This window comes from Cajanus cajan, chromosome 10 (assembly GCF_000230855.2).
Source record: "Cajanus cajan strain Asha chromosome 10, NIPB_CcT2T_4, whole genome shotgun sequence".
Classification (NCBI taxonomy): domain Eukaryota; kingdom Viridiplantae; phylum Streptophyta; class Magnoliopsida; order Fabales; family Fabaceae; genus Cajanus; species Cajanus cajan.
In genome coordinates this window covers 47,401,408-47,424,839 of record NC_138526.1, presented here as the reverse complement: position 1 = coordinate 47,424,839, position 23,432 = coordinate 47,401,408, and the positions used below count along the sequence as shown (strand labels likewise).

The 23,432-nt window shown below is 33.3% G+C and overlaps 2 protein-coding genes across 2 annotated transcripts; both read right to left on the bottom strand.

Moving 5' to 3' along the window:
• Nucleotides 1-604: 604 nt before the first annotated feature.
• On the bottom strand, nucleotides 605-7,499 carry LOC145952693 (serine/threonine-protein phosphatase 7 long form homolog). The gene is made up of 2 exons (XM_083065604.1): nucleotides 1,495-7,499; nucleotides 605-1,410 (listed from the first exon to the last, which is right to left on the bottom strand). The coding sequence occupies exons 1-2, from the start codon at nucleotides 2,263-2,265 to the stop codon at nucleotides 1,195-1,197; spliced, it is 987 nt and encodes a 328-aa protein (XP_082921730.1). The 5' UTR covers nucleotides 2,266-7,499; the 3' UTR covers nucleotides 605-1,194.
• A 152-nt stretch (nucleotides 7,500-7,651) lies between these two features.
• LOC109788103 (aquaporin PIP2-7) lies at nucleotides 7,652-9,106 on the bottom strand. The gene is made up of 4 exons (XM_020346754.3): nucleotides 8,731-9,106; nucleotides 8,362-8,657; nucleotides 8,122-8,262; nucleotides 7,652-8,034 (listed from the first exon to the last, which is right to left on the bottom strand). Exons 1-4 carry the CDS (start codon nucleotides 9,044-9,046, stop codon nucleotides 7,921-7,923), a joined length of 867 nt encoding a protein of 288 aa, XP_020202343.1. The 5' UTR covers nucleotides 9,047-9,106; the 3' UTR covers nucleotides 7,652-7,920.
• Nucleotides 9,107-23,432: the final 14,326 nt, after the last annotated feature.

Genomic DNA, 23,432 nt, shown 5'->3' with positions numbered 1-23,432 from the left:
ACATTCTTGGCCAATGTCAGTCTGATCACGCCAAGAGCCTGTCGATCTAGCAAGTTCCACTCTTCCTGTTTCATATCGTCTGGCTTCTCCCCTATTAAGGGTTGATATAACTTCTTTTGATACAGATAATCCTCTATCTGCATCTTCCAGAAGCCGAAGTCTTTACCATCAAACTTCTCTATCTTCACCTTCCCTTCTTCTAATGCCATTGCTCTGCTGCTGAGAAAAGCTCTTGCTCTCTAAACTGAGACTCTCTCCTCTTAAACTGAGGAATTCTGAGAAAAGCTCTCACTCTCTAAACTGAAGATTATTCTTTTCTGTTGTGGAAGATCAGATAAAACTGCAACCACAGAGCATACTAAGAATACTCTCCTCTCACTCTCTAAACTGAAGATTATTCTTTTCTGTTGTGGAAGATCAGATAAAACTGCAACCACAGAGCATACTAAGAATACTCTCCCGAACCTAGAGCTCTGATACCAGTTGTTAGGCAACTGGCATTAAAATATTAACAGGCGGAAATACTACTGAATTAACACTAAAAATCATTACATAAGTTAAGATTATTTTTATTTTCCAAAAACCGTATATGTAAGACAAATAAATAAATGAACAAGTAATTAGAACTCCTTTTATTTAATTATTTTCAATAAAACAATTTAAAAAAAACGCAACCTATATCACATCTTGTAAATAAAATTGAAACTCCCTTTATCTTTTATTAATATTTTTTTATAGAAAGCGAGAAAAGATAAAAGAGAACAAAATAATAAAAAAAACACTAAAATTATGTTTCCGGATGTCATGAAACTTGAGAGGTTTCGTTCCATTAATTTACAATTCAAAAGAAAAAGAAAAAATATATATATGTATATACTTTCACAGTTTCACGTAATCAACAATCTAACGTATATAAGAAAAAAAATTGAAAGTAAAAAAGAAAAAGGTACTAAAATATGAGACCTGACCTGTACAAAATGTGAACAAAATGCTAACTTGATAAGGAAAAAAGGAAAACCTCTATGTTTGAGGGAACTCAAATTATTTAAAGAATTTGGTAAACACTTGTTGCTGAATTTTCGTGAACGACTAAAGTTCCAAAAACAAAAATCCTCCTGGAACCTTGAGTCTCCTTTTATAAGAAAAATTGTGTAACCAACCTTTCATTAATTGATTTTATATTTAAAAAAACAATTAATTGATCATGTCAATGTTGTGCAGGTTATCCAAATTATTCGGTGGAGAAGGGACATCCTGGAAGAGACGAAATTGCAATTTCACTCTATCAGATTGGTGCCATTCAACAATTGCAAAACAAATAATGGAGGTGCATGATGTCCATAGCAGAGCATCTCTATATGCTTGCATCGGTATTGCTGTTTGCAATACTCCATATGGCGCCCATAAAAACTACAAAAAAAATTAAACTTCTTTAGTTAACATATTATGCTAAACAAAAGAAAAAAAAATAAAACTTTGATTTTAAAGAGTTACCTGATCATTCTGAATGTGATCAAACCTTGATCTATATCCAACAACATCATTATGAGGTACATTTTGAAAGTTTAAAACTCTGCCCCCGCTCCATTTACAGACTAGAGGGAATGGTGCTGGTAACCTGGAAATAGGCGCAATATATGGCATGCGATGCCATGCCCAAGATTGTAACAGAGATGCACAACCACCCATTGTTTTGCTACTAACATTTGTAGCTCTACACATTTCCCTATATAACATAGCTAAACAAGCCGACCCCCAACTATATCGTCTTGTTCTTCTAAGATTTATTAATAAAGATAAATACATAAGATGTACCTTATTGCCTGTTTTGTCAGGCATCAAAACACTTCCTATTAACCCTAATATATATGATCTACAATGTGCATCAAGTTGTTCTTGAGATGGCTCCTCTGGTAATTCTAACATATTATCTCTTAACCACTTTAACTTAATCATAGAGCCAATTAGTGACTCACCTTTAACTGGCATGATTCCGAGATAGGTGGAGCACATTTCCTCCCAGTCATATAATGTTGGGCCAATGAGTGGTAAACCATCAACTCTTAAGCCAAGTTGAAGTGCAACATCCTCCAGTGTTATGGTGCATTCTCCAGTTGGAAAATGGAATGTATGAGTCTCAGGTCTCCATCTTTCAACCAAAGCTGTGATTAATGTGTGATCCACTTTTAGATGTCTGAGCTTTGCAACCCCAGAAAAACCCACTTCCTCTAGTATAGGAACAATTAGAGGGTGAGGTTCTGGCATTGAATGACAGTAAGAACAAATAATATTCTCAGTCTCCTGCAATAATAATTACCAAAATTAGTACTAATTTGTTACAAGTTAATTGAAATTTAAAGTATATAACGAAAGTGCTGAACTTACAGTTCTACCAATGAAAGCAGACCTATGCTCATTTTGCTTCCACAACAACATTTTTGATATAGTTAATAAAAATTGAAGAAAAAAAAAAATTCTTACTACCAAGGTGAATCAGAAGCAGTACAAATCGCATCAAAAAATGAAGGGGAGGGGGACTATTTATAGAAAAAACGCAACTTTTACTGTTTACCCAGAACGGGCCGTTCCAAAACCATAACGGTCCGTTCCAAATCACAAACCCTTTGTTAAAACAGCTCCTGGAACGGGCCGTTCCAGGAGTAAAAAAATGTGTAAATTTCTATTTTGGAACGGGCTGTTCTAAAAGAAGAACGGCCCGTTCCACGTAAAAGAAAACAACCACAAAATTTGTTTACAACGGGCCGCTTCCAACATCTAATTCAACCTTAATTCTTAACGTTGGAACGGCCCGTTCTTGACCCCGTTTCACTTTTACAAATTCCACGATGTTTCTTTAAGCAGAACGACCCGTTCTGATTTTGGAACGGGCCGTTCCGCTTCCAACGTCAGCCCACGTCTCCCCTGCAAACACGAAGAAAAAAAATAATATAAAAGCAACTCAGAATTCGGTTCCCCGGGAACCGAATTCTGAGTTGAAAAAACAAAAAAAAAATACATTTTGGTGCTCAGAATTCGGTTCCCTGGGAACCGAATTCTGAGCTTAAACAGTAAATGATTCTATCCCTGTAAATAAAGCTGCACAGTGATTAATTAAGTAATTTTTTTTAAAAAAAATAATATTTCTGTAAAAAATTCTTGAGGGAACTCAAATTATTTAAAGAATTTGGTAAACACTTGTTGCTGAATTTTCGTGAACGACTAAAGTTCCAAAAACAAAAATCCTCCTGGAACCTTGAGTCTCCTTTTATAAGAAAAATTGTGTAACCAACCTTTCATTATCTAATCCCTTTCTTCTTTTTGGTTAATCACTCTTATCTAATAATCTTCCATTATCTATTTAGAGTTTAACTATTATATCTTTTGATGATTAAGTCTTCACATAATCTTCATTTACTTCTCTTTTTTTTTTAAGACTATCTCCATTTAAAAATAACAACAAAATAAAATATGATTATTCACGTCATTAATTAAATACAGAAAGAGCGGTTGGTAAGAGAGAACATTTGAGAATTATGAATCTTAAGAATTACAAATTCAGAAAATTATAATTCTTGAGAATGGTTAAAATATGTTTAATTATTTATAAAAGTTTTCAAAAATATTCATACAGTATTTTTAAGAATTAAAGATTTTTATGTTTAATTACAATAATATATTTTTTGGTATATAAATATTTTTTTTTACAAATACATCCTTTATTAAAATAAAGTCATTAGATATATTTGTTTACTCAAATTTTATTACAAATAGGACATTAAACTATTTTTAAAAGTTGAAAACTTATTAAAATTATTTAAATACAAAATTCAACAAAATAAAATAAAAAATAAAAATGCTACATCATAATTAAGAAGAATAAAAATATATTATTTTATTTCATTCAAATAAAAAATAAATAATCATAATAAATATTATTAAAACATAGAAACAAAATAAATTTTAATAATATTATTAAAATTGTCAAAGTCAATAAATAACAAGATATAAGAGAGAGAGAGAAAGAGAGAAATAGAGATATGAGAGGGAGAGAGAGGGGGGAGTGGGAGAGCAAGGGAAGAGGGAGAGGAAGAGAGGGTGAGTGAGAGTGAGAGAGATAAAGAGGGAGAAAGATAAATAGAAAGAGAATAAGAGACAAAGAGGGAGAGAGGAAAAGAGAAGAGAGTGGGAGTGAGAGAATAAAATGACAAAAAAAAATATATTTTTTATTTTAAAAAAGGATATTATAATCTTTTAATATACATTCTCTTAATTTAGAAAAGTTAAGTTTTCACTTCCTATATAAATTTTTTTGTGGAAAAGTGAGATAAAAATAATTTTCATAAAATTACATTTCTAAAAATCTTGTTTTTTATTTTTTCTAAAATAACTACCAAACATTAAAAATTAAAATTCTCAATTTAAATTTTTTTTAAAAATATAAATATTTTATATACCAAACATCCCATGAAAGTAAGATTAACTCTACCAATTGTACTAGTAAACACCCCCCTCGGCCGGATCCTAGGCCGAAAGGTACTTTTGGCCTGACAAGAGGCCCGAGAGAAGCATCTCAACCGACAAGTCTTCATCCAAACCAAACATCCCTTCGGCCAGGACAACAGCCGAAGGGTGACTACCCCTCTCCTCGGTCGAACGGATGACCGATTACCCATCCCACAAGGAAAGGTAGAGGACTATTCTGAAAATGGGCAAGAGAACATCAAGGGAATACGTTTGAGTCACTCCTTCGGCCTTGAACGAAATCGAAGACCCCCTCGGCCTCGAACGTGACCGAAGACCCCCTTGGCCTCGAACATGACCGAAGACCCCTCGGACTCGAACGTGATCGAAGACCCCCTTCGGCTTCAAGCTCGACCGAACTCCCCTCCGGCCCTAAGGAAGGCCGAACACCTAAGCAGATGAAAATAACCGAATACCCCTTTCTGCCAAAAGTTTGGCCGAAAACCCAGAAGAGTGTAAACCCACATGGGACAAAGGTAAGTTAGGTTATCTATTATACAGTGCTTATTACGCCTAATTAAGAAAGATCAAGCTTAATCAAACAATTACCCATCTCCCAAGGCAGAAGGCCCACCAGGCCCAAACACGTCACTATAAATACACAGGTGATGGGACAGAAAGCAGATATGATTTATCTAGTATAAAAGTCTTTATTGCTCTATACCGAACACTTATTTGAGCGTTAGAGTGTCTTTGCAGGTACCCTCCCCACCCTTTGGAGATAGTATTCGGTCGGCACCAAAGACTTAGAAGATCGTAAAGGAGGAACAACAAGAGGAGTGTTTCTAAACAGGAACACCAATAATTGGTCTAAGCAATCTACTACAAGTTAGTTGATTTATTGTAGTTAATTTATTTGTGAAGAGGAAATTGAAAAATCATACCAAGGATTACATTCAACATGACCATGCAAATATTCTTAATGGAGGAGAGAGTGAATCCACTAGATGAACAAGTATATGATTGTGTCAAACTATATTTACAACACATTTTGTTTACATGTCATGGCTTATTCATAGATTTATCAAGATTACAACTTTTATGTGCGTCTTGCTGAAAGTTCTTAAATGTGTATAACAAATCATTGGACATAATATTCCACGATGAAGATGAGGTATTAATTCCGTGATGAAACATTATGAAACCATATTTTATTTTTTATTTAAAGAACTAAATAAGTATTAATGATTCGAAGTATTCTTTATTGACATAATGACTAAATTTTTATTACGAACTATTGATATGTATAAGATGAATATTTTTATTTTATACCAAATGTCAAGATTTGAATTTTTTGAATTTTGAACAATTCGGTGAAAGAATAAGTTATCACTTATCACTTATATCAATTAATATTGATTATGTTATTAAATAATATATAAAATTTAATATACATGATAAAATATTAAAATTAAATTATTTAATGATTGAATTAATTGATCTTATATTTAAAAAAAACAATTAATATAAATATAAAAAAAAAAATTTTGACACCTAACATAAACTGAGCTGTCCTTTTTAAAAGAAAATATAGACAGAGAGACAGTATCCTGTACAAACTTCACCCCTTACCCTCCAAAGGGGAGAACATAACAAAGAAAGTTGAAACGTGAGATAGACGAAGAGATCCTATTATGGGATGATGACAAATTTCATAAATACTCAAATCACGAAGAAAATAATTACCGCTACTATTATTATGACAATGAGTGCTCCTTCCCCATCTCTGTCTCTACTCTGTACCATCCCACTCACTGTCCCACTTCAATTATCCATACTCAACTGTGACTGAAAATAAAACAACTAAGAAATTATATGAAAAATAAATAAACATGTACTAAGTTAATTAAAAAAATATGAAATAAAATGAGTGACATAACGAAAGGAGGAAAAAAATATTATATCATTTTATTATATAAATGATATATCTCAATTAATAAACCATGCGCGCGTAATCATTTTCATAGAAAATAAGTACAAAGTACCAAGAGGCATATAAAACATGATCAAGATAAGAACATTAGCTCATCAGTTATTATATGAACAGAGTGCCACAAAACTAAAGAATCCTGAGTGATCAACCTAACGTGTTCATTACTTATTGCTTTCTCTTCTATATGTTTTCTTTCAAACTATATTATTGTCTCCATAACAACTACGATAAAAAAATATTCAGGAAAATTATCTCGTGAGCAATACGGCCAGCACCAAACCCGAGTCAGATTATAATATAAGCTGCATTTTTTTTACCACAAATATAATTTAATTATGATGCTAAGCTCTTTAACTGATATTCCTCCCAATAATACAGCAATAGTTTAAGCATTTCGGATAAGCATCCAAATAAAAATTTATTATAGATGTTAGAGAACATTGTCGAGATTATGCCCCCAACAGTCAACAGTTGAGGATTTTGTAGCAGAGAGAGAGATTATGTTTGGGTTTTAAAGGGAAAAGGTGGACGGGGATAACAGGTTAATTAATGTGAAGGTTCAAGAAACTTGTAGTTACTTATTTAATTACCCGTAAGCATGATTGTGAAAGCACAACAAATTTTGCCTACCACTAACTTTTGTTCGTATTCGTTTCAAAGTCTAAGATGGCATCATGAAGGATAACACTTAAACTAATTCTAGAAGTCGCGACAAAATAGAAAAGAAGTTTCACAATTAATTATGTATTTAGATTAATTATAGATTATTTATGTTTAAAATTATGACAATAGAACCTTATTAGATACAACATGCCTGCTTACAGACTTACAGTGCATTCCAATTTTTCAAAGTACGATTAATTAGTTGTGCTTTTGCTGTTTCACCACTATCCAACAAGAAAATTAGATATTTTTCTTGATCACACCTCTCTGCCACATGATCTGAATAAAAATAGAGGATCTATATTTGGTTTTTGTAGTGACGTACATTCAAGTGTTTGAAAAATAGGAGTGGAGCAATAGTTATAGTATTTGATTAAACGTGTCGGCGTGAGAGAGAAGCAGCAATTAATAATTAAGTGCGTAAAAGTCGATTACTAAGGTGAAGGTGGGTGATAATTAAGGAGGCATTGAGAAGTGGTGAATTTTATGCGGGAGCAGATGATGATGAAAATACAGCATTTACGAAAAGAAAAATTGGGTAATGTGGATGCAGCAGCACATTGGATAACACAAGAAATTGAAAACAAAAGGGATAGAAATACACCCTTGACTAGACATGATAAATAAAAGCACTCTTATCTACAAATTCAAGAGCCCATGGTATTCGGCTTTTGCCCCAAACCCAGGGGTAAGTAAGCAGTAAGCACAAAAGCCAAAGGGATGGGAGCTGTAGACAGACTTGAAGTGGAACTGTACGTTATTCTTTTAATTTGGGTGACACATAGAACAAGTCATGATCTTAACTAAGCGTTGCTCCTGAAGGATCCAAGAGCTTTGATCGCTGCAGCTCTAAGAATATATTGGTGGTAGAATGCAGCCACGGCAGCTCCAATAAACGGTCCAACCCAGTAAATCCACTGAAATTAACAGTTATGTTAAAAAAATAATTAAACCTTGAATTCTCCAAATTTAAGGTTTCATGTTTGAGGTTTCACTTCACTTACTTGGTCGTCCCAGGCTTTGTCCTCGTTGAAGATGACAGCTGGACCGAAACTCCTTGCGGGGTTAATTCCGGTACCCGTGACAGGGATTGTTGCCAAGTGAACCATGAAGACGGCAAACCCAATGGGAAGTGGTGCTAACACCTTCATTTTTGAAACAATTGAAGAGTAAATTATATGTGTATTTACTATTTAATAAAAATAAATGAAGGGGGTGGTTATGTTATGTTATGTTATGCTTACAGGAACATGAGAGTCCCTAGCGTTCCTCTTAGGATCAGTGGCGGAGAAAACAGTGTAGACAAGAACGAAGGTACCAATGATTTCGGCACCCAAGGCGGTTCCTTTGTTGTAGCCATCGCTGACGAGGTTAACCCCACCTCCGTACCTGTTGTAGTAGGATTTCTGGAACCCCTTCGCCAACCCAGCACCGCTGATAGCACCGGCGCACTGCGCTATTATGTACAACAACGCCCTCACAAGCGACACCTTGCGTCCCAAGAACAACCCGAACGTCACCGCAGGGTTGATGTGTCCCCCTGATCAATCAACACACCAATTTTAGAAAATATATTCTATTTTGGGGTTGTTTTAAAGCGATGTGGGACTTACCAGAGATGCCGGCGGTGCAGTAAACGAGGATGAAGATCATGCCGCCGAAGGCCCAAGCGATGCCCAGAATGCCGACGCCGTCGCATTCCGTGTTGCCGGGAATGTTGGTGTCGGTCTGTCTCTTGTAGCCAATGATGGTCAAGACGGTGATGTAGAGGAAGAGGAGGGTGGCTATGAACTCGGCTATGGCGGCTCTGTACAAGGACCACTTGGTGAGCTCCTCGGGGTCGATCAAGGGCGCCGGAGGTGGGTCCGTGTAGTCCTTGGCCGAGTACTCGCCACCTTGCTCCGTCACTTGCTCAACGTCTTTCGCCATTTCTACTAAATTCTACTAGCACTCTGTCTTTCTCTGTGGAGTGGGGATGGAGTCGCAGAAAGATGGTATTTATGGAACACTCTCCTAATGAATCCAATTATTAATTAATTGCCTATGTGGCAACAATGACATGATTACCCTAATTAATTACCGTTTTGCCGCCCTATTAGCTTGCATGGTCCCACCCTGCTTCTATTTTCTCAATTATCTTTTCCTTCTGGCCCATCGTCCTTACTTCAACCGCTACATCTGCCTAAGCCCACCCCATCTCATGTAAATGCTGAATCAATTATTAGTATTACCCTTTAAATATCATAATTGAATAAATAAATTATTTTAAAGACACAAATAAATAATATAGGTCATTTAATTCCATCAGATATATAACTTAGACACGCCTTTTAGCAGCAACCAATACCCAATTCCAATACAACGGTCTCTTGATTTTCTGTCCACCAATTTAGAGCAGATTTTTGGATAAATTAAACCTACTCACCATAAATTTCACCTATAATTGAAAAGCATTGCCGTAAGAAATTTTAATATGACTTATAACAAAATATGTTTAACCAATCAGAATAGAAAACACAAGCTTAACAAAACTAATATCCTATGTCATTGATGTACGAGTCAAGTTAGATTCCAATTTCTGAAATACGATTTTGAGTTTAAACTTTACAAATAAAAAAATTACAATTAAAAGAAGAGGTCTTGGTAAATATAATTAATCAAAGTTTCTAGCTAACTTCATACTAATAATATAAAAACTCAAAAAATAGTTTAATTAAAATAGACTTATTTATCAAACATCCAAAACATTATTAGTGATTTAAATAGATAGAAAAATAAAATTTGACGACGTAATTTCCATATTAATTTGTATAATTGTCTCAAAACCAATACTTTGCTTACGTGAATTCATTGAACTTCATCGCATAAAACGAATTTTATACAACTCCAATCTTGTACGATCTCATGGCACATAGAAAACTGGAGTTTTTTATACCGTGGATTATTATTTTATTTTATTGTGGTGAAGGATGTGAAGTTATCTTTTTTATTTATTCGTTTTAGGATAATGTATGGGATGTGAAGTTATGATTAATTTGCCTGAACTATGGCATTTATAAAATTTGACTATAACCTTGTAGAATTTTCGAGCACCTCAAGTTAGTGGCTAAGAAATATTAGCATAAAAAATAGCAATAGATTAAGATATCTTATACCGGGAAATAAAAGAAAGGTATCAATCATTGATGATTTTCAATATTGTGTAATTGTTGATGTGATTAAAATAAGGAGAAAAGTAGTTGTCACTTTTGTTGGGTGACGAAGGCTTGCCAGATGAACTTATCTGGACGCACCTAAAATCAAATAGGTTCAGAACAAAAGGGTCATTCACCTTATCCTCCTCACAATTATGAGGCCACTATATTTGCAATTAAATCAATTCATTATGCAAAGTTTTAAATTAAATAACGATTTTGAACTGGGATTTAGGACCGTTAGTTTGAATTAAATTAGGTTCATATCGAATTTAAAGGTGAAAAAAATATATAATAAAAGAACAAATTCTACTAAAACAGATTCTACTTAATATATATCATTCAAGTCTTTTTTTTATAAAGATTAATAATCAATAAAACAGATAAATATTTCATACCACGTCAAATGTAAAAATAAATAGATAAAGTGTTTTAGGTTCCTGTTCTAATATTATATTTTCTGCATCTACTTTGATAATCCAACAAAAAGAAGAAGTTTAAACCATAAGACGAGGAATATTCGAAGTTTCCTGTGATTTCATTGCTGTCTTATTCAGTTATTTGCAAAGTTGTTATAAAATAATTTTAGAAAAGAGGTTGGGGAGAGCTGGAAAGAGTTCTAAATCAACTTTAAAGTTTCAATACATTATGGATAATGAAAAAAAAAATCCATACAATGAAATACTTTTTATATTTAAAAAAGATTGCACCTTTAATGCTATAAAAAATGCATTTTTATATTGCTGATTCCGATTGCGAACGTAAGAGTTTAAGTTAGTAGCACAATCTATTTAAAAATTATTATTATTATATATAAAATATAAATATAAATATTATATTTAGAAAAAAAATCTATTAAGAATAAAAAAAATAAGTCAAAAAGGATAAAACATAAAACAGAAAATAGGCAATAAAAGATAAAAATTAAGAAATTTGGAGTAAAGATAGATTAAAAAAACACAACATAAAACACATATTTCTATTGTCCTTAAATTCTGAGAGATGCAAACACACTCCTGAAGTACATGTGAATCTAATTGTGTTTACATATTATTATATAGGTGTAATATAAACTTATACACATGTTGTTACCGAAACCTTCAAACGAAAATTACTATGAATACTTAATAACCAATTATAGGTAAAAGAAAAAAAAAAACAAAATATAATATAATATTTGATATATATATATATATATATATATATATATGTGTGTGTGCTAAGTTTTGATACATAACAATTTCTTGTCCTCTTCATTTTCTAAGTTATTACGCAAAATGCATTAATATGATTGAACATATTTTTAATATTATTTAAAACAAATAGATTAAAGAAATAGTCTCAGTTTCAATTTATTTGAAACAATGCTGTTTGCATTTTTATTTTTGTTATACTATTGCTATTTACTTTTATAAAATAAATAAATTAAAAAATTGTTCGATATATATATAGTCAATGCACTGCTGCCATTTTTTCCTTTCTCCTTTTCAAATAAATTGTTTTACAATCTTTCACGTAAGCATTTTCTTTACGTATAAAAATCTTATTTGATACTATTTGGATAACAATCAAGCAAATCTTTTCAAAAAAATTATATAGTATTAGTATTTATACTATTTTTTACTATGAATTGATTTAATATAATAATAATTAAGATGTATTTTTTTCTTGATAAATAGAGTTTGAATATCGTTGAAAAATATATATTATATTTTTATAAGCATCTAAATTTTTTTTTATTACTTTCATTAATTTTATAAAGGTCTCACATTAAAAAAAATTTAGACCAAAAAATATATTGAGTCAATCCTGATTATAATGACTTGTCAAGTGACTACACTTAACGGATCTCTATCAGCATCAAAAAGAAAACAAATTTCATTATCTACGATTCACATATTTATGAAACTTGTGTGTATATATAGTAATCTTGGCTCCGGTATGGAAAAAAAAAATTTAGTTATCGGTCAAGTTATATACTACACCAACTACATTAAAGCAACTCAAAAAGGTGAACTATGTCATCCTCTTATATGGTCTTAGAAGAAAATTTCTCCACATGCCTATGTATGTTCTACTTCCATATCAAGTATGATTATTACAATCCAACCACATAAAAATATGTTAGGATAACATGGAATTTAAGAGAAATCAACATAAATGGTATAAAAGTAAATCTTACAATACTATCAACGCAACATATTTCAACCTAACACTAACCCACAGCTTAACAACACAATATATGGACAACACCATGTACTAAACACGTCATGTTCACAACATAATTTATCAACTCAACAACATATATGAAACACTACAACTAAACATATGTATCACACAACTCCACAGTATCAACCACATATACACAATAAATTAACTATATGGGTCGTCATGCATTTCAACCAGAAGATCTCCTAAGTGGCTTGACTTCATTGAACCAACAACCCAATCTTTTCACTACTAAGCCACCAAAAATCGAATCTTAAGGAAGAAAAAAGAAGAGATCTAGGAAGTTGGAAGAGAAAATGGTCCTCCTTGGGTTCTAAAGCTCGTCTCTCCACGCTCTTTCTAACTTAAAAAAAAATGAATTTATGAGATTCACTTTTTTAGAGAGACATTATATACTCTTCTCTACTAGTCAACTTGACCTCTGCTCAAAGTCATCCCTGTACAACTTAAAACTTATAAGGAATTCTATTATTTTATAGAGTTTTCAACAATTTAACAACAATTTGATGCAATACAAATTTTAATAAAATCAACACTAATTATTAAAAATATATAGTTACACCGATAACAATCTTATATCAATATTGATTGGTACAAGTAACAACTCGTATCTCTTAATTGTTAGACAGCTGTGGCGGCCAGCACCGAAAACACTTTCGGTGATTTTTGATTTTTAAATCAAAAGCGGGTCCCACATGATAATAAAATAATATTAAAAGTTTAGGAGAAATTACGAAAATGCCATTGGGACTTTCCTATAAATAGGGAAGCTGAAAACCATAATTTTCATCCCAAATCTTCTTCTCTTCTCTCTTCCTCTCTTATACACCTTGAGATCTGTTCTCGGTAGTAGTAGTCTCCTAATTCAAAGGAGTAAGTTATAGAGAGAGAAGTGTTGTAATTTCCTCCCTTTCAGTAAATAATATTTTTACTGTGGTTATTTTCTCCCTTGTCTCTTTTTTACTCATCTCTTATTTTAGCTGTGAGTAACTATTAAGCCTACTCTGGACCTAACAGTGGTATCAGAGCCACTAGGTTGTTTATTATTCCGCTGTGGTGTACATTGGTATAGTATCGGAGAAAATTCTTAGTATGCTCTGTGGCTGCAGTATTGTCTGATCAGTCACATCAGAAAAGAATTATTCTTGTTACTGGATTTTATCACTGTTCCAGTAGGCGGTACTATTCTAGTGGAAGTTACTTAAGTCGGTTTAATAGAAGAAATTATGGCAGCAAAGTTTGAGATAGAGAAGTTCAACGGGAACAATTTTTCCCTGTGGAAATTGAAGATAAGAGCAATTTTGAGAAAAGACAACTGTCTTAAAGCAATTGAAGGCAGGCCATCAGATATTACTGATGAAAAGTGGAGAGAAATGGATGACAATGCTGTTGCCAATTTGCACTTAGCAATGGCTGATTCAGTTTTGTCGAGCATAGCAGAGAAGACAACTGCAAAGGAGATTTGGGACACGCTCGTAAAATTATACGAGGTCAAGTCACTTCACACCAGAATATTCTTAAAGAGGAAACTCTACACTCTTCGAATGAGTGAGTCCACAGCAGTGACGGACCACATCAACAATCTGAATACGCTATTTGCTCAGCTTTCAACAGCTGATTTCAACATAGTGGAAAATGAACGTGCGGAGCTTCTACTTCAGAGTTTACCAGATTCATATGATCAACTCATCATCAACATAACAAACAATAATGTTGTTGGTCGTCTATCCTTTGAGGATGTTGCCGGAGCTATTCTTGAAGAAGAGTCCAGGCGAAAGAATAAGGAAGACAGACTGGAAAGTTCAAAGCAAGCAGAAGCTTTGACGATGATGAGAGGAAGATCAATGGAACGTGGCTCCAGTGGGAGTCAAAATCATGGTAGATCTAAATCTCGAGGAAGGAAGAACCTCAAATGCTATAATTGTGGCATGAGAGGGCACATGAAGAAAGATTGTTGGCACAAGAAGAGTGGAGGAGGGAAGAATTCTGAAGCGTCAACCTCTCAAGGTTGTGTTGCTAGTACCCAAGAAGATGGAGAAATCTTGTACAGTGAAGCAATAAGTTCCAGAGGCGAAAAACAACTCCATGAATGTTGGATATTGGATTCAGGTGCAACCTGGCACATGACTCCAAATAGAGATTGGTTTTGCACTTATGAATCAATCTCAGGAGGATCTGTATTTATGGGAAATGATCATGCTTTGGAAATTGCTGGAGTTGGTACTATCAAATTAAAAATGTATGATGGTACTGTTCGTACAATTCAAGGGGTACGACATGTGAAGGGCTTGAAAAAGAATCTATTGTCCATTGGGCAACTAGATGATCTCAAGTGCAAGATCCACGTTGAAGGTGGAATCTTGAAGGTAGTTAAAGGCAATTTGGTGGTGATGAAAGCTGAGAAGATCACATCAAATCTATACTTGCTCTTGGGAGAAACGTTGCAAGAAGCAGATGCATCAGTTGCAGCAATAAGTCAAGAAGAGGCAACGATGATGTGGCATCGTAGACTAGGACATATGTCAGAGCGAGGCCTGAAAATTCTTGCGGAACGTAATCTCTTGTCAGGGCTTAAAATGGTAACCTTACCATTTTGTGAGCACTGTGTGACAAGCAAGCAACATAGATTACAATTTGCCAAAGTAACTACAAGGAGCAAACACATACTTGACTTGATCCATTCTGATGTCTGGGAATCACCAGAAATTTCCATGGGAGGAGCAAAATATTTTGTATCATTCATTGATGATTATTCCCGGAGATTGTGGGTGTACCCAATCAAAAAGAAGTCAGATGTGTTCCCAGTATTCAAGGAATTTAAAGCACAAGTAGAACTTGATACTGGAAAAAGGATTAAGTGCTTAAGGACAGATAATGGAGGAGAATATACAGATGGTGATTTTCTGGCATTCTGCAAGCAAGAGGGTATTAAAAGGCAATTTACAGTTGCTCATACACCTCAGCAGAATGGGGTAGCAGAGCGGATGAATCGAACTCTTCTAGAAAGGACAAGAGCTATGTTGAGAACTGCAGGATTAGCCAAGTCTTTCTGGGCAGAAGCAGTCAAAACTGCTTGTTATTTGATCAATCGCTCACCATCAACAGCAATTGGTTTAAAGACACCAATGGAGATGTGGAGTGGAAAACCATCTAATTATTCTTCATTACATGTGTTTGGATGTCCTGTGTACGTGATGTACAACTCCCAAGAAAGAACAAAGCTGGACCCAAAATCCAGGAAATGTATATTCTTGGGTTATGCTGACAATGTTAAGGGGTATCGCTTGTGGGATCCCACTGCCCGCAAGGTTGTTGTCAGCAGGGATGTAGTCTTTGCAGAAACTGAACTGCAAAAGGAGCAGGAGAATGACAGCACTATCAAAGACACTAGTATAGTGGAGATAGGAGGAAAGTCTAAAAAGGATGACACCTCTGAAGCAGAACAAGAGCATGAGGAACAAGAACCAGATGAAGCCAATGATGAAGAAGTTCAACAAATAAGACGTGAGAGAAGGAGACCATCTTGGCATTCAGACTATGTTATGGCAAGTCATGATGCGTACTGTCTCTTAACTGAAGAAGGAGAACCATCAACCTTTCAAGAGGCGTTGAGGAGTTCTGATGTTTCTCAGTGGATGGCAGCAATGCATGAAGAAATAGAGGCCTTACATAGAAATAAAACATGGGAACTTGTTGATCTTCCAAAAGATCGAAAAGCCATTGGTTGCAAATGGATCTATAAGATCAAACGTGATGGCAATGATCAAGTGGAGAGATATCGTGCAAGATTGGTGGTTAAGGGATATGCTCAGAAAGCGGGCATTGATTTTAACGAGATATTCTCGCCAGTTGTCCGATTAACCACAATCAGAGTTGTTCTGGCTATGTGTGCTGCATTTAATTTACATCTTGAGCAACTTGATGTAAAGACTGCTTTTCTTCATGGGGAACTCCAAGAAGAAATATATATGCTCCAACCAGAAGGCTTTAAAGAACAAGGAAAAGAAAACTTGGTTTGTAGGTTGACCAAATCTCTGTACGGTTTAAAGCAGGCGCCAAGGTGTTGGTATAAGAGATTTGATTCCTTCATTATTAGCCTTGGTTACAACAGACTGAGTTCAGACCATTGTACGTACTACAATAGGTTTGATGACAATGATTTCATCATCTTGCTGTTGTATGTGGATGACATGTTGGTGGTAGGCCCCAACAAAGATCAGATCCAAGAATTAAAGGCACAATTGGCTAGGGAGTTTGATATGAAGGACTTGGGACCAGCAAACAAGATTTTAGGGATGCAAATTCACCGAGACAGAAAAAACAGGAGGATTTGGCTTTCTCAGAAGAATTATTTATTGAAAGTCTTGCGGCGCTTCAACATGCAAGACTGTAAGCCAATTTCGACCCCACTTCCTGTCAATTACAAATTATCCTCAAGTATGAGTCCTAGCAACGAAGCAGAGAGGATGGAAATGTCTCGAGTGCCGTATGCATCAGCGGTGGGAAGCCTTATGTATGCCATGATTTGTACGAGACCAGACATTGCACAAGCAGTGGGAGCGGTCAGTAGGTTTATGGCAGATCCTGGTAGAGAGCACTGGAGTATTGTAAAGAGGATCCTTAGATACATCAAAGGAACCTCAGATGTTGCATTATGTTTTGAAGGATCGGAGTTTGTTGTCAGAGGCTATGTTGATTCAGATTTTGCAGGAGATCTGGATAAACGAAAATCTACTACTGGTTATGTGTTTACACTTGCTGGAGGAGCAGTGAGCTGGTTGTCTAAGTTACAGACTGTTGTAGCTCTATCTACTACAGAAGCTGAATACATGGCAGCTACGCAAGCATGCAAGGAAGCAATTTGGATTCAAAGGTTATTGGAAGAACTCGGGCACAAGCAGGAGAAAATTACTGTGTATTGTGACAGTCAGAGTGCCTTGCACATTGCAAGGAATCCAGCCTTTCATTCCAGGACAAAGCACATAGGAATTCAATATCACTTTGTTCGTGAAGTAGTAGAAGAAGGAAAAGTGGATATGCAGAAGATCCATACAAAAGACAACATAGCAGACGTAATGACAAAGCCTGTCAACACTGACAAGTTTACATGGTGTCGATCCTTATTTGGCCTATTGGAAACATAAGCAACATGAAGTATCAATAAAGAAGAAATGGTGTGAAGATATGATTAACTTAATCATAATCTTCAAGTGGGAGAAATGTTAGACAGCTGTGGCGGCCAGCACCGAAAACACTTTCGGTGATTTTTGATTTTTAAATCAAAAGCGGGTCCCACATGATAATAAAATAATATTAAAAGTTTAGGAGAAATTACGAAAATGCCATTGGGACTTTCCTATAAATAGGGAAGCTGAAAACCATAATTTTCATCCCAAATCTTCTTCTCTTCTCTCTTCCTCTCTTATACACCTTGAGATCTGTTCTCGGTAGTAGTAGTCTCCTAATTCAAAGGAGTAAGTTATAGAGAGAGAAGTGTTGTAATTTCCTCCCTTTCAGTAAATAATATTTTTACTGTGGTTATTTTCTCCCTTGTCTCTTTTTTACTCATCTCTTATTTTAGCTGTGAGTAACTATTAAGCCTACTCTGGACCTAACATTAATTATGTTGTTTATGATTCAAATTTTGTTCTGAAAATGGAATTATTCATCTTATTTATGTTTAGAGTCTTTGACAAATATTAGTTATTACTTCTAATAATGAATATTCATGCTAATATTATAATTATCAAAAAAAAATTAAGTTAAGACATTTTTTTCTTTAAGTGATTAATACAATTGTATATTTAATACTTGAAATTGAGACTATAATTAAGAAAAAACTTATGTGAATTCATCCATCCACTTTTTTTTTTTATTTAAAAAACTTAAACAAAAGAGCTTATATGTTATTATTATCCATTCTAGAACGAATTTGTTATATATTTATGGGGTAAACTAATTTTATCACCCGTAGCACAATCGACTTCCTTTAATTCACGCATAAAACATGTACAAAATGGATGATAACAATATCCCTTTCTCGTGTTTGTAGGGATTGTCAAAATGATTACTCGTGAACTTGAATCTATATACAGAGTTTTTTCCATTGTTTGATTGTACTCGAATTGCGGGTATTCTGGTTCATTCCCGATTCTGAATTTCTTCCTTCATTTTCCAGTCTCAACAAAGTGCTCTATAATTTCTGCTAAAGAGAAGGAATTATTGGACAGTGACATGATTGAACTACCTAGGGTCAATGGTTAATAAAAAAAACGTGGTAGTCCAAGTCAGAATAAGCAATATATACACAATTCCATCACAAGCCGAGAAATTGCCGCTGAAACACAAAGATAAGTTAATGAAATTGTACTAAAACTTAAAAATTTCAAAGGAGCCACCGTCCAGCTAAGGGTCATTCTCATCTTACACATGCAAAGAGAGAAGAAGAATTGTCATACTGGACATAAACTTGGTGTTCAACACGTGGCGCTTTCTCAGCCACAACATCTTGGGCATTGGAAAATCGAAATTCATGTAAAAAATACTATTCACTCATTCTTAATTATGCACATGATATTTGAAATACAGGAATAGGACTGAACCATATGTGCTCTGGAATTAGGTGGGCGGCGATACATGTCAAATTTGTGTTCTTATCGCAATGGTCGTCATCATTAATTATTTATTTGAATAAAAATCTGGTTTAAAACATTGCTTCAGTGGCACATATGATGTCCATGTCCGAGAGTGGTTAGAAAAATAAGACCAGAGCATATTATATTTCTAATACCATATACTGTGCAAATATGACTAACTATAGCTATTTCGGTTAGTCAGCCTGTCATCTATCACTCACACGCTGGAGCCTTCCAATAATTGTTGTGTTAGGGTTTTAAGTTTAAACATTCGCCTTCTTCTTAATAAACAAAATAGTTTGTTCATGTACATGGGCCAAGCTATTTAAATGATGGTGGTTGTGGTTCTTGTCCAAATTCCTTGGGAACTTACATTATCAAAGCCTAGGACATGTGTACTAGGCAGACATCCTATCCTCTTTAGGAATAATACAGAATGTTGGCAAACATCTTTAGAACTTCTTAAACGGCAAGTCATGTGGTTTTCTTTAAGGGAAAAAAAACGCTATTTTCTTTATTCATAAAATTTATAATAAATAATATTTCAACTTAGGATAGAAAACACCATTTTAATATATGAAAGTGTATAATGCGAATTTTTTTCTCAAATAATTTTTTTTAAAAAAATTACCAAAAAAATATCTATTGCACATTATTTACCCAAATAGACATCTTTACTGTTCATACTCAAAATTTGGTTCCCGAGAAACCGAATTCTGAGCAGTATTATTTTTTTTTCTGTGCTCAAAATTTGGTTTCCGGGGAACCGAATTTTGAGTAGTGTTTAAATTTATTTTTTTCGTTTTGGGCTCAGGAATGTATCAATTTTGCAACTGGAACGGTCCGTTCTTCAAGGAGAACAACCCTTTCTGCTTGCATTCCTTGGAGAGCGGTCCGTTCTGATCCATTCGTCATGTGTATATTTCTTATCTGGAACGGGCCGTTCTGATTGCAGAACGGAATTTTGAGCCGTGTTTAAATTTATTTTTTTTTCGTTTTGGGCTCAGGAATGTATCAATTTTGCAACTGGAACGGTCCGTTCTTCAAGGAGAACAACCCGTTCTGCTTGCATTCCTTGGAGAACGGCCCGTTCTGCTTGCATTCCTTGGAGAACGGCCCGTTCTGATCCATTCATCACGTGTATATTTCTTATCTGGAACGGGCCGTTCTGAATCCAGTTTTCCTCTTCCTCATAAACTAAAATGCAAAAAAAAAATAATACTGCTCAGAATTCGGTTCCCTGGGAACCGAATTTTGAGTGTGAACAATAAAGATGTCTATTTGGGTAAATAATGTGTAATAGATGTTTTTTTGGTAATTTTTTTTTAAAAAAATATTATTTCAGAAAAAAAAATTGTATAATGTTATCATATTATTTTTTTAAAACTATTTTTAAAATAAGTTTATGATTTTTTTTTATTGTTTCACCTATATTTTAATTTAATTACGTACTTTTATTTTCGTCAAAAACACATGATAATATTATCATTTAAGTTGCATATACTTTAAAATGTTTAATTCATGTAATTGAAAATTTTTAGTTTCAGGAACTTATTTGTAGTTTCTTTAATATTAGGATTAATATATAATATTAGAGGTGTAAAAATAATCTAACTGAATGACTTGTAGTATACAACAATTTAGGTAATTAGATTTATATTTTTTTCTTCCTAAATTGTTGAGTTATAAAGCCTAAGAATTTATTGGATCGTTATATAGATGAACTAATAAAATTCAAATACAAAATCTATCTAACCTATTCTAATTTATTACATTTCTATATACAAGACCTAAATACTTAATTTTTCAATATTAAAAAAATAATTAAATAGTTGATAAAAATAATTTTGTCTTATTTTTATATTTTTCTCCCTAAAACTCTTTTTATATTATTTTTCTCTCTTAATTAATACTTATATTTATCTTAACCTATTAGAATATACGACTTGTACTACTTCTCTTACATAATTAATTATAAAACATATTTTAAAAAAAATTATGATTAATGTATTCTATCAAATTAAGAGAAAATATTTTAATTAAGAGTATTTTATTTTAAGAATAATTAATATATCAAATATTACAAATTGTATCTTATACAAAGAAACAAACAATTTTATAAGTTGAATTTTATAAATAAGAACTTAGATAGTATATATATGTTAAGTACATATTTAATTACTTTTTTATTTTTCTCATATTAATTAAGGAATAAGTCCATATCCATGTCATATGTTATTATTATACCGTATTAATTACAGTAAATTGCACGCCTTATTATAGATGTTTTGATTTATTTGAGTTTTTTTTAATAATATATAAGAAATTAACAAAGTTACAAAATATTTTTTAACAAAAAAATACTCCATCTCTTATTATTCATCTGTGCATTGCACAAAATCACGCTCTAAATTTTTTATAATAACAATAGAGTTTGAGTTTTAAGATTTTTAACGTGTTATCCAAATTTCACTAGATCAGTCTTAATTCCTACCGAGTTACGTCCTCGAATAATTTATGGATTCATTTTTTTGAAAAAATCAATTCAAATCGAACCGAACCATTTTATAAAAGTAGATCAGTTAACCGATCTATTTTTATAAAGTGGATTGATTTGGTTTTTTTAAAATATGGATCGATTTTTTTGAAATTGAATCGGTTCGATGCGGTGCAGTTATCCACTTTTTACTTATATATGAACCGATTTTTTTTTTAAATCAAACCAAACCGAACCGATTCACTTTGTAAAAATAGATCGGATAACTGAACCGATTTTATAAAATGATTTGGTTTAGATTTTTTTTAAAATAGATCAGATTTTTCAATACGGATCAGATCGGTTATAGATTGGTTCAAATCAATTTAAATTTTTTGCACACCCTTACAAATAATCGTATTATGTTTGATAGTTCCCTTACTTATTTGTCTACTACCAAGCAAAAGGTGATAGAATAGGTCCCAAAGTTTACAGAATATAGTTTGCACTTTGAGTATGATCAAACAATTTCGGTTTGAATTTAACAGTTTCCATTTATATTTTCAGCAATTACTTGTACAAAATTGAAAGTTATCATCAGGCTTTAAATTCATTCCACACATAGATAACAGATCCGAATATCGGGCCTACTCAAGAACCGTTGATTTTTGAAACAGATCCATTTATCGCACAAGAAAAGAAACCGTGGCCCAATTAGTGAACAACTAATATTTCAAAAAGATCCGTTTGAAATTTAAAGCGGGAAAAAATACCTGCAACTATGATATATATGTACGTTTTCTTTAGGAAAAAATAAATAAATATATATATACGGACAGAAAAATAAATGAATGTCTCTCGGATGAGGACAAAAATGATATATATTGTATATATGATACTTTTTCTTTTTAATATTTTTAAATTCATAATTCTTAAGTATTTAAAAATGCTCACAATCAAGGAGACCTAGATCAGTTTAATTAATGAACAAGATACATGAACTATTTCTCGGTATTGAATTCGATACTTATAGATCCAAAAAAATAAATAAATAATAAAAATTCAGATTGTCACATACCGCTACTTATATGAATGTTCGCTATTTGCAGCAAAATAAATAAATAAAATAAAATGAATGCCGATAATAATAAAAAAAAATGCTTACGAGAAAGTATTTTCCACCTATTTAATCGCATTGTCATTCCTAGTTAGGAGATATAATTGTAAGGTTCTAGCTATAAATTGCTTAATATGATCTATTTCACTGTACAGAAAATATATGCAAATTAAACCATGTATGATAAATTATTAAATTAAATTCAGATATGATGACATAAATAAATACATTATCTCTTATATATGTTCTAACTTCTAAGCGACGTACGTCTCTTTATTCTTTTATAGAATATGGACGCAACGCAAGGATATGGAGTATATCATATATCTTCGGGGCCTTGCTAGGTTTGTAAGGATCAATGCCATGCAACCTTATGATAAAAGCTGTAAACAATCAAAACCCAGCACGATTGTCTTCTTCGCCATCATCAAAATCTTCATCTTTGTCCTCCAATATGGTCTCTAGCTTAGGAGCAACTAAAGGCTTCAATGGGAAGTCCAAAAGCGAAGGTGCAACCTCAATCCATGGCTTCATCGTGTGCCTCACCTCTCTTGCCATCACAATTTATTTGTATGAATACAATTCAATGAATGTTAATGTTAGGGTTGATCGATGACTAGGTCTTGGCGTCACGAGAGCCTTATTGTATTGATCTCTCTCTATG

Bases quoted from the DNA above. Each gene is read 5' to 3' on its own strand.
- LOC145952693 (XM_083065604.1), bottom strand. From the start codon at position 2,265: ATGCCAGAACCTCACCCTCTAATTGTTCCTATACTAGAGGAAGTGGGT. The intron at 1,411-1,494 runs GTAACTCTTTAA...TTTTTTTTGTAG, and splicing joins ATCACATTCAGAATGATCAG to TTTTTATGGGCGCCATATGG.
- LOC109788103 (XM_020346754.3), bottom strand. From the start codon at position 9,046: ATGGCGAAAGACGTTGAGCAAGTGACGGAGCAAGGTGGCGAGTACTCG. The intron at 8,658-8,730 runs GTAAGTCCCACA...TTGATTGATCAG, and splicing joins CTGCACCGCCGGCATCTCTG to GGGGACACATCAACCCTGCG. The intron at 8,263-8,361 runs GTAAGCATAACA...TCAAAAATGAAG, and splicing joins CTAGGGACTCTCATGTTCCT to GTGTTAGCACCACTTCCCAT.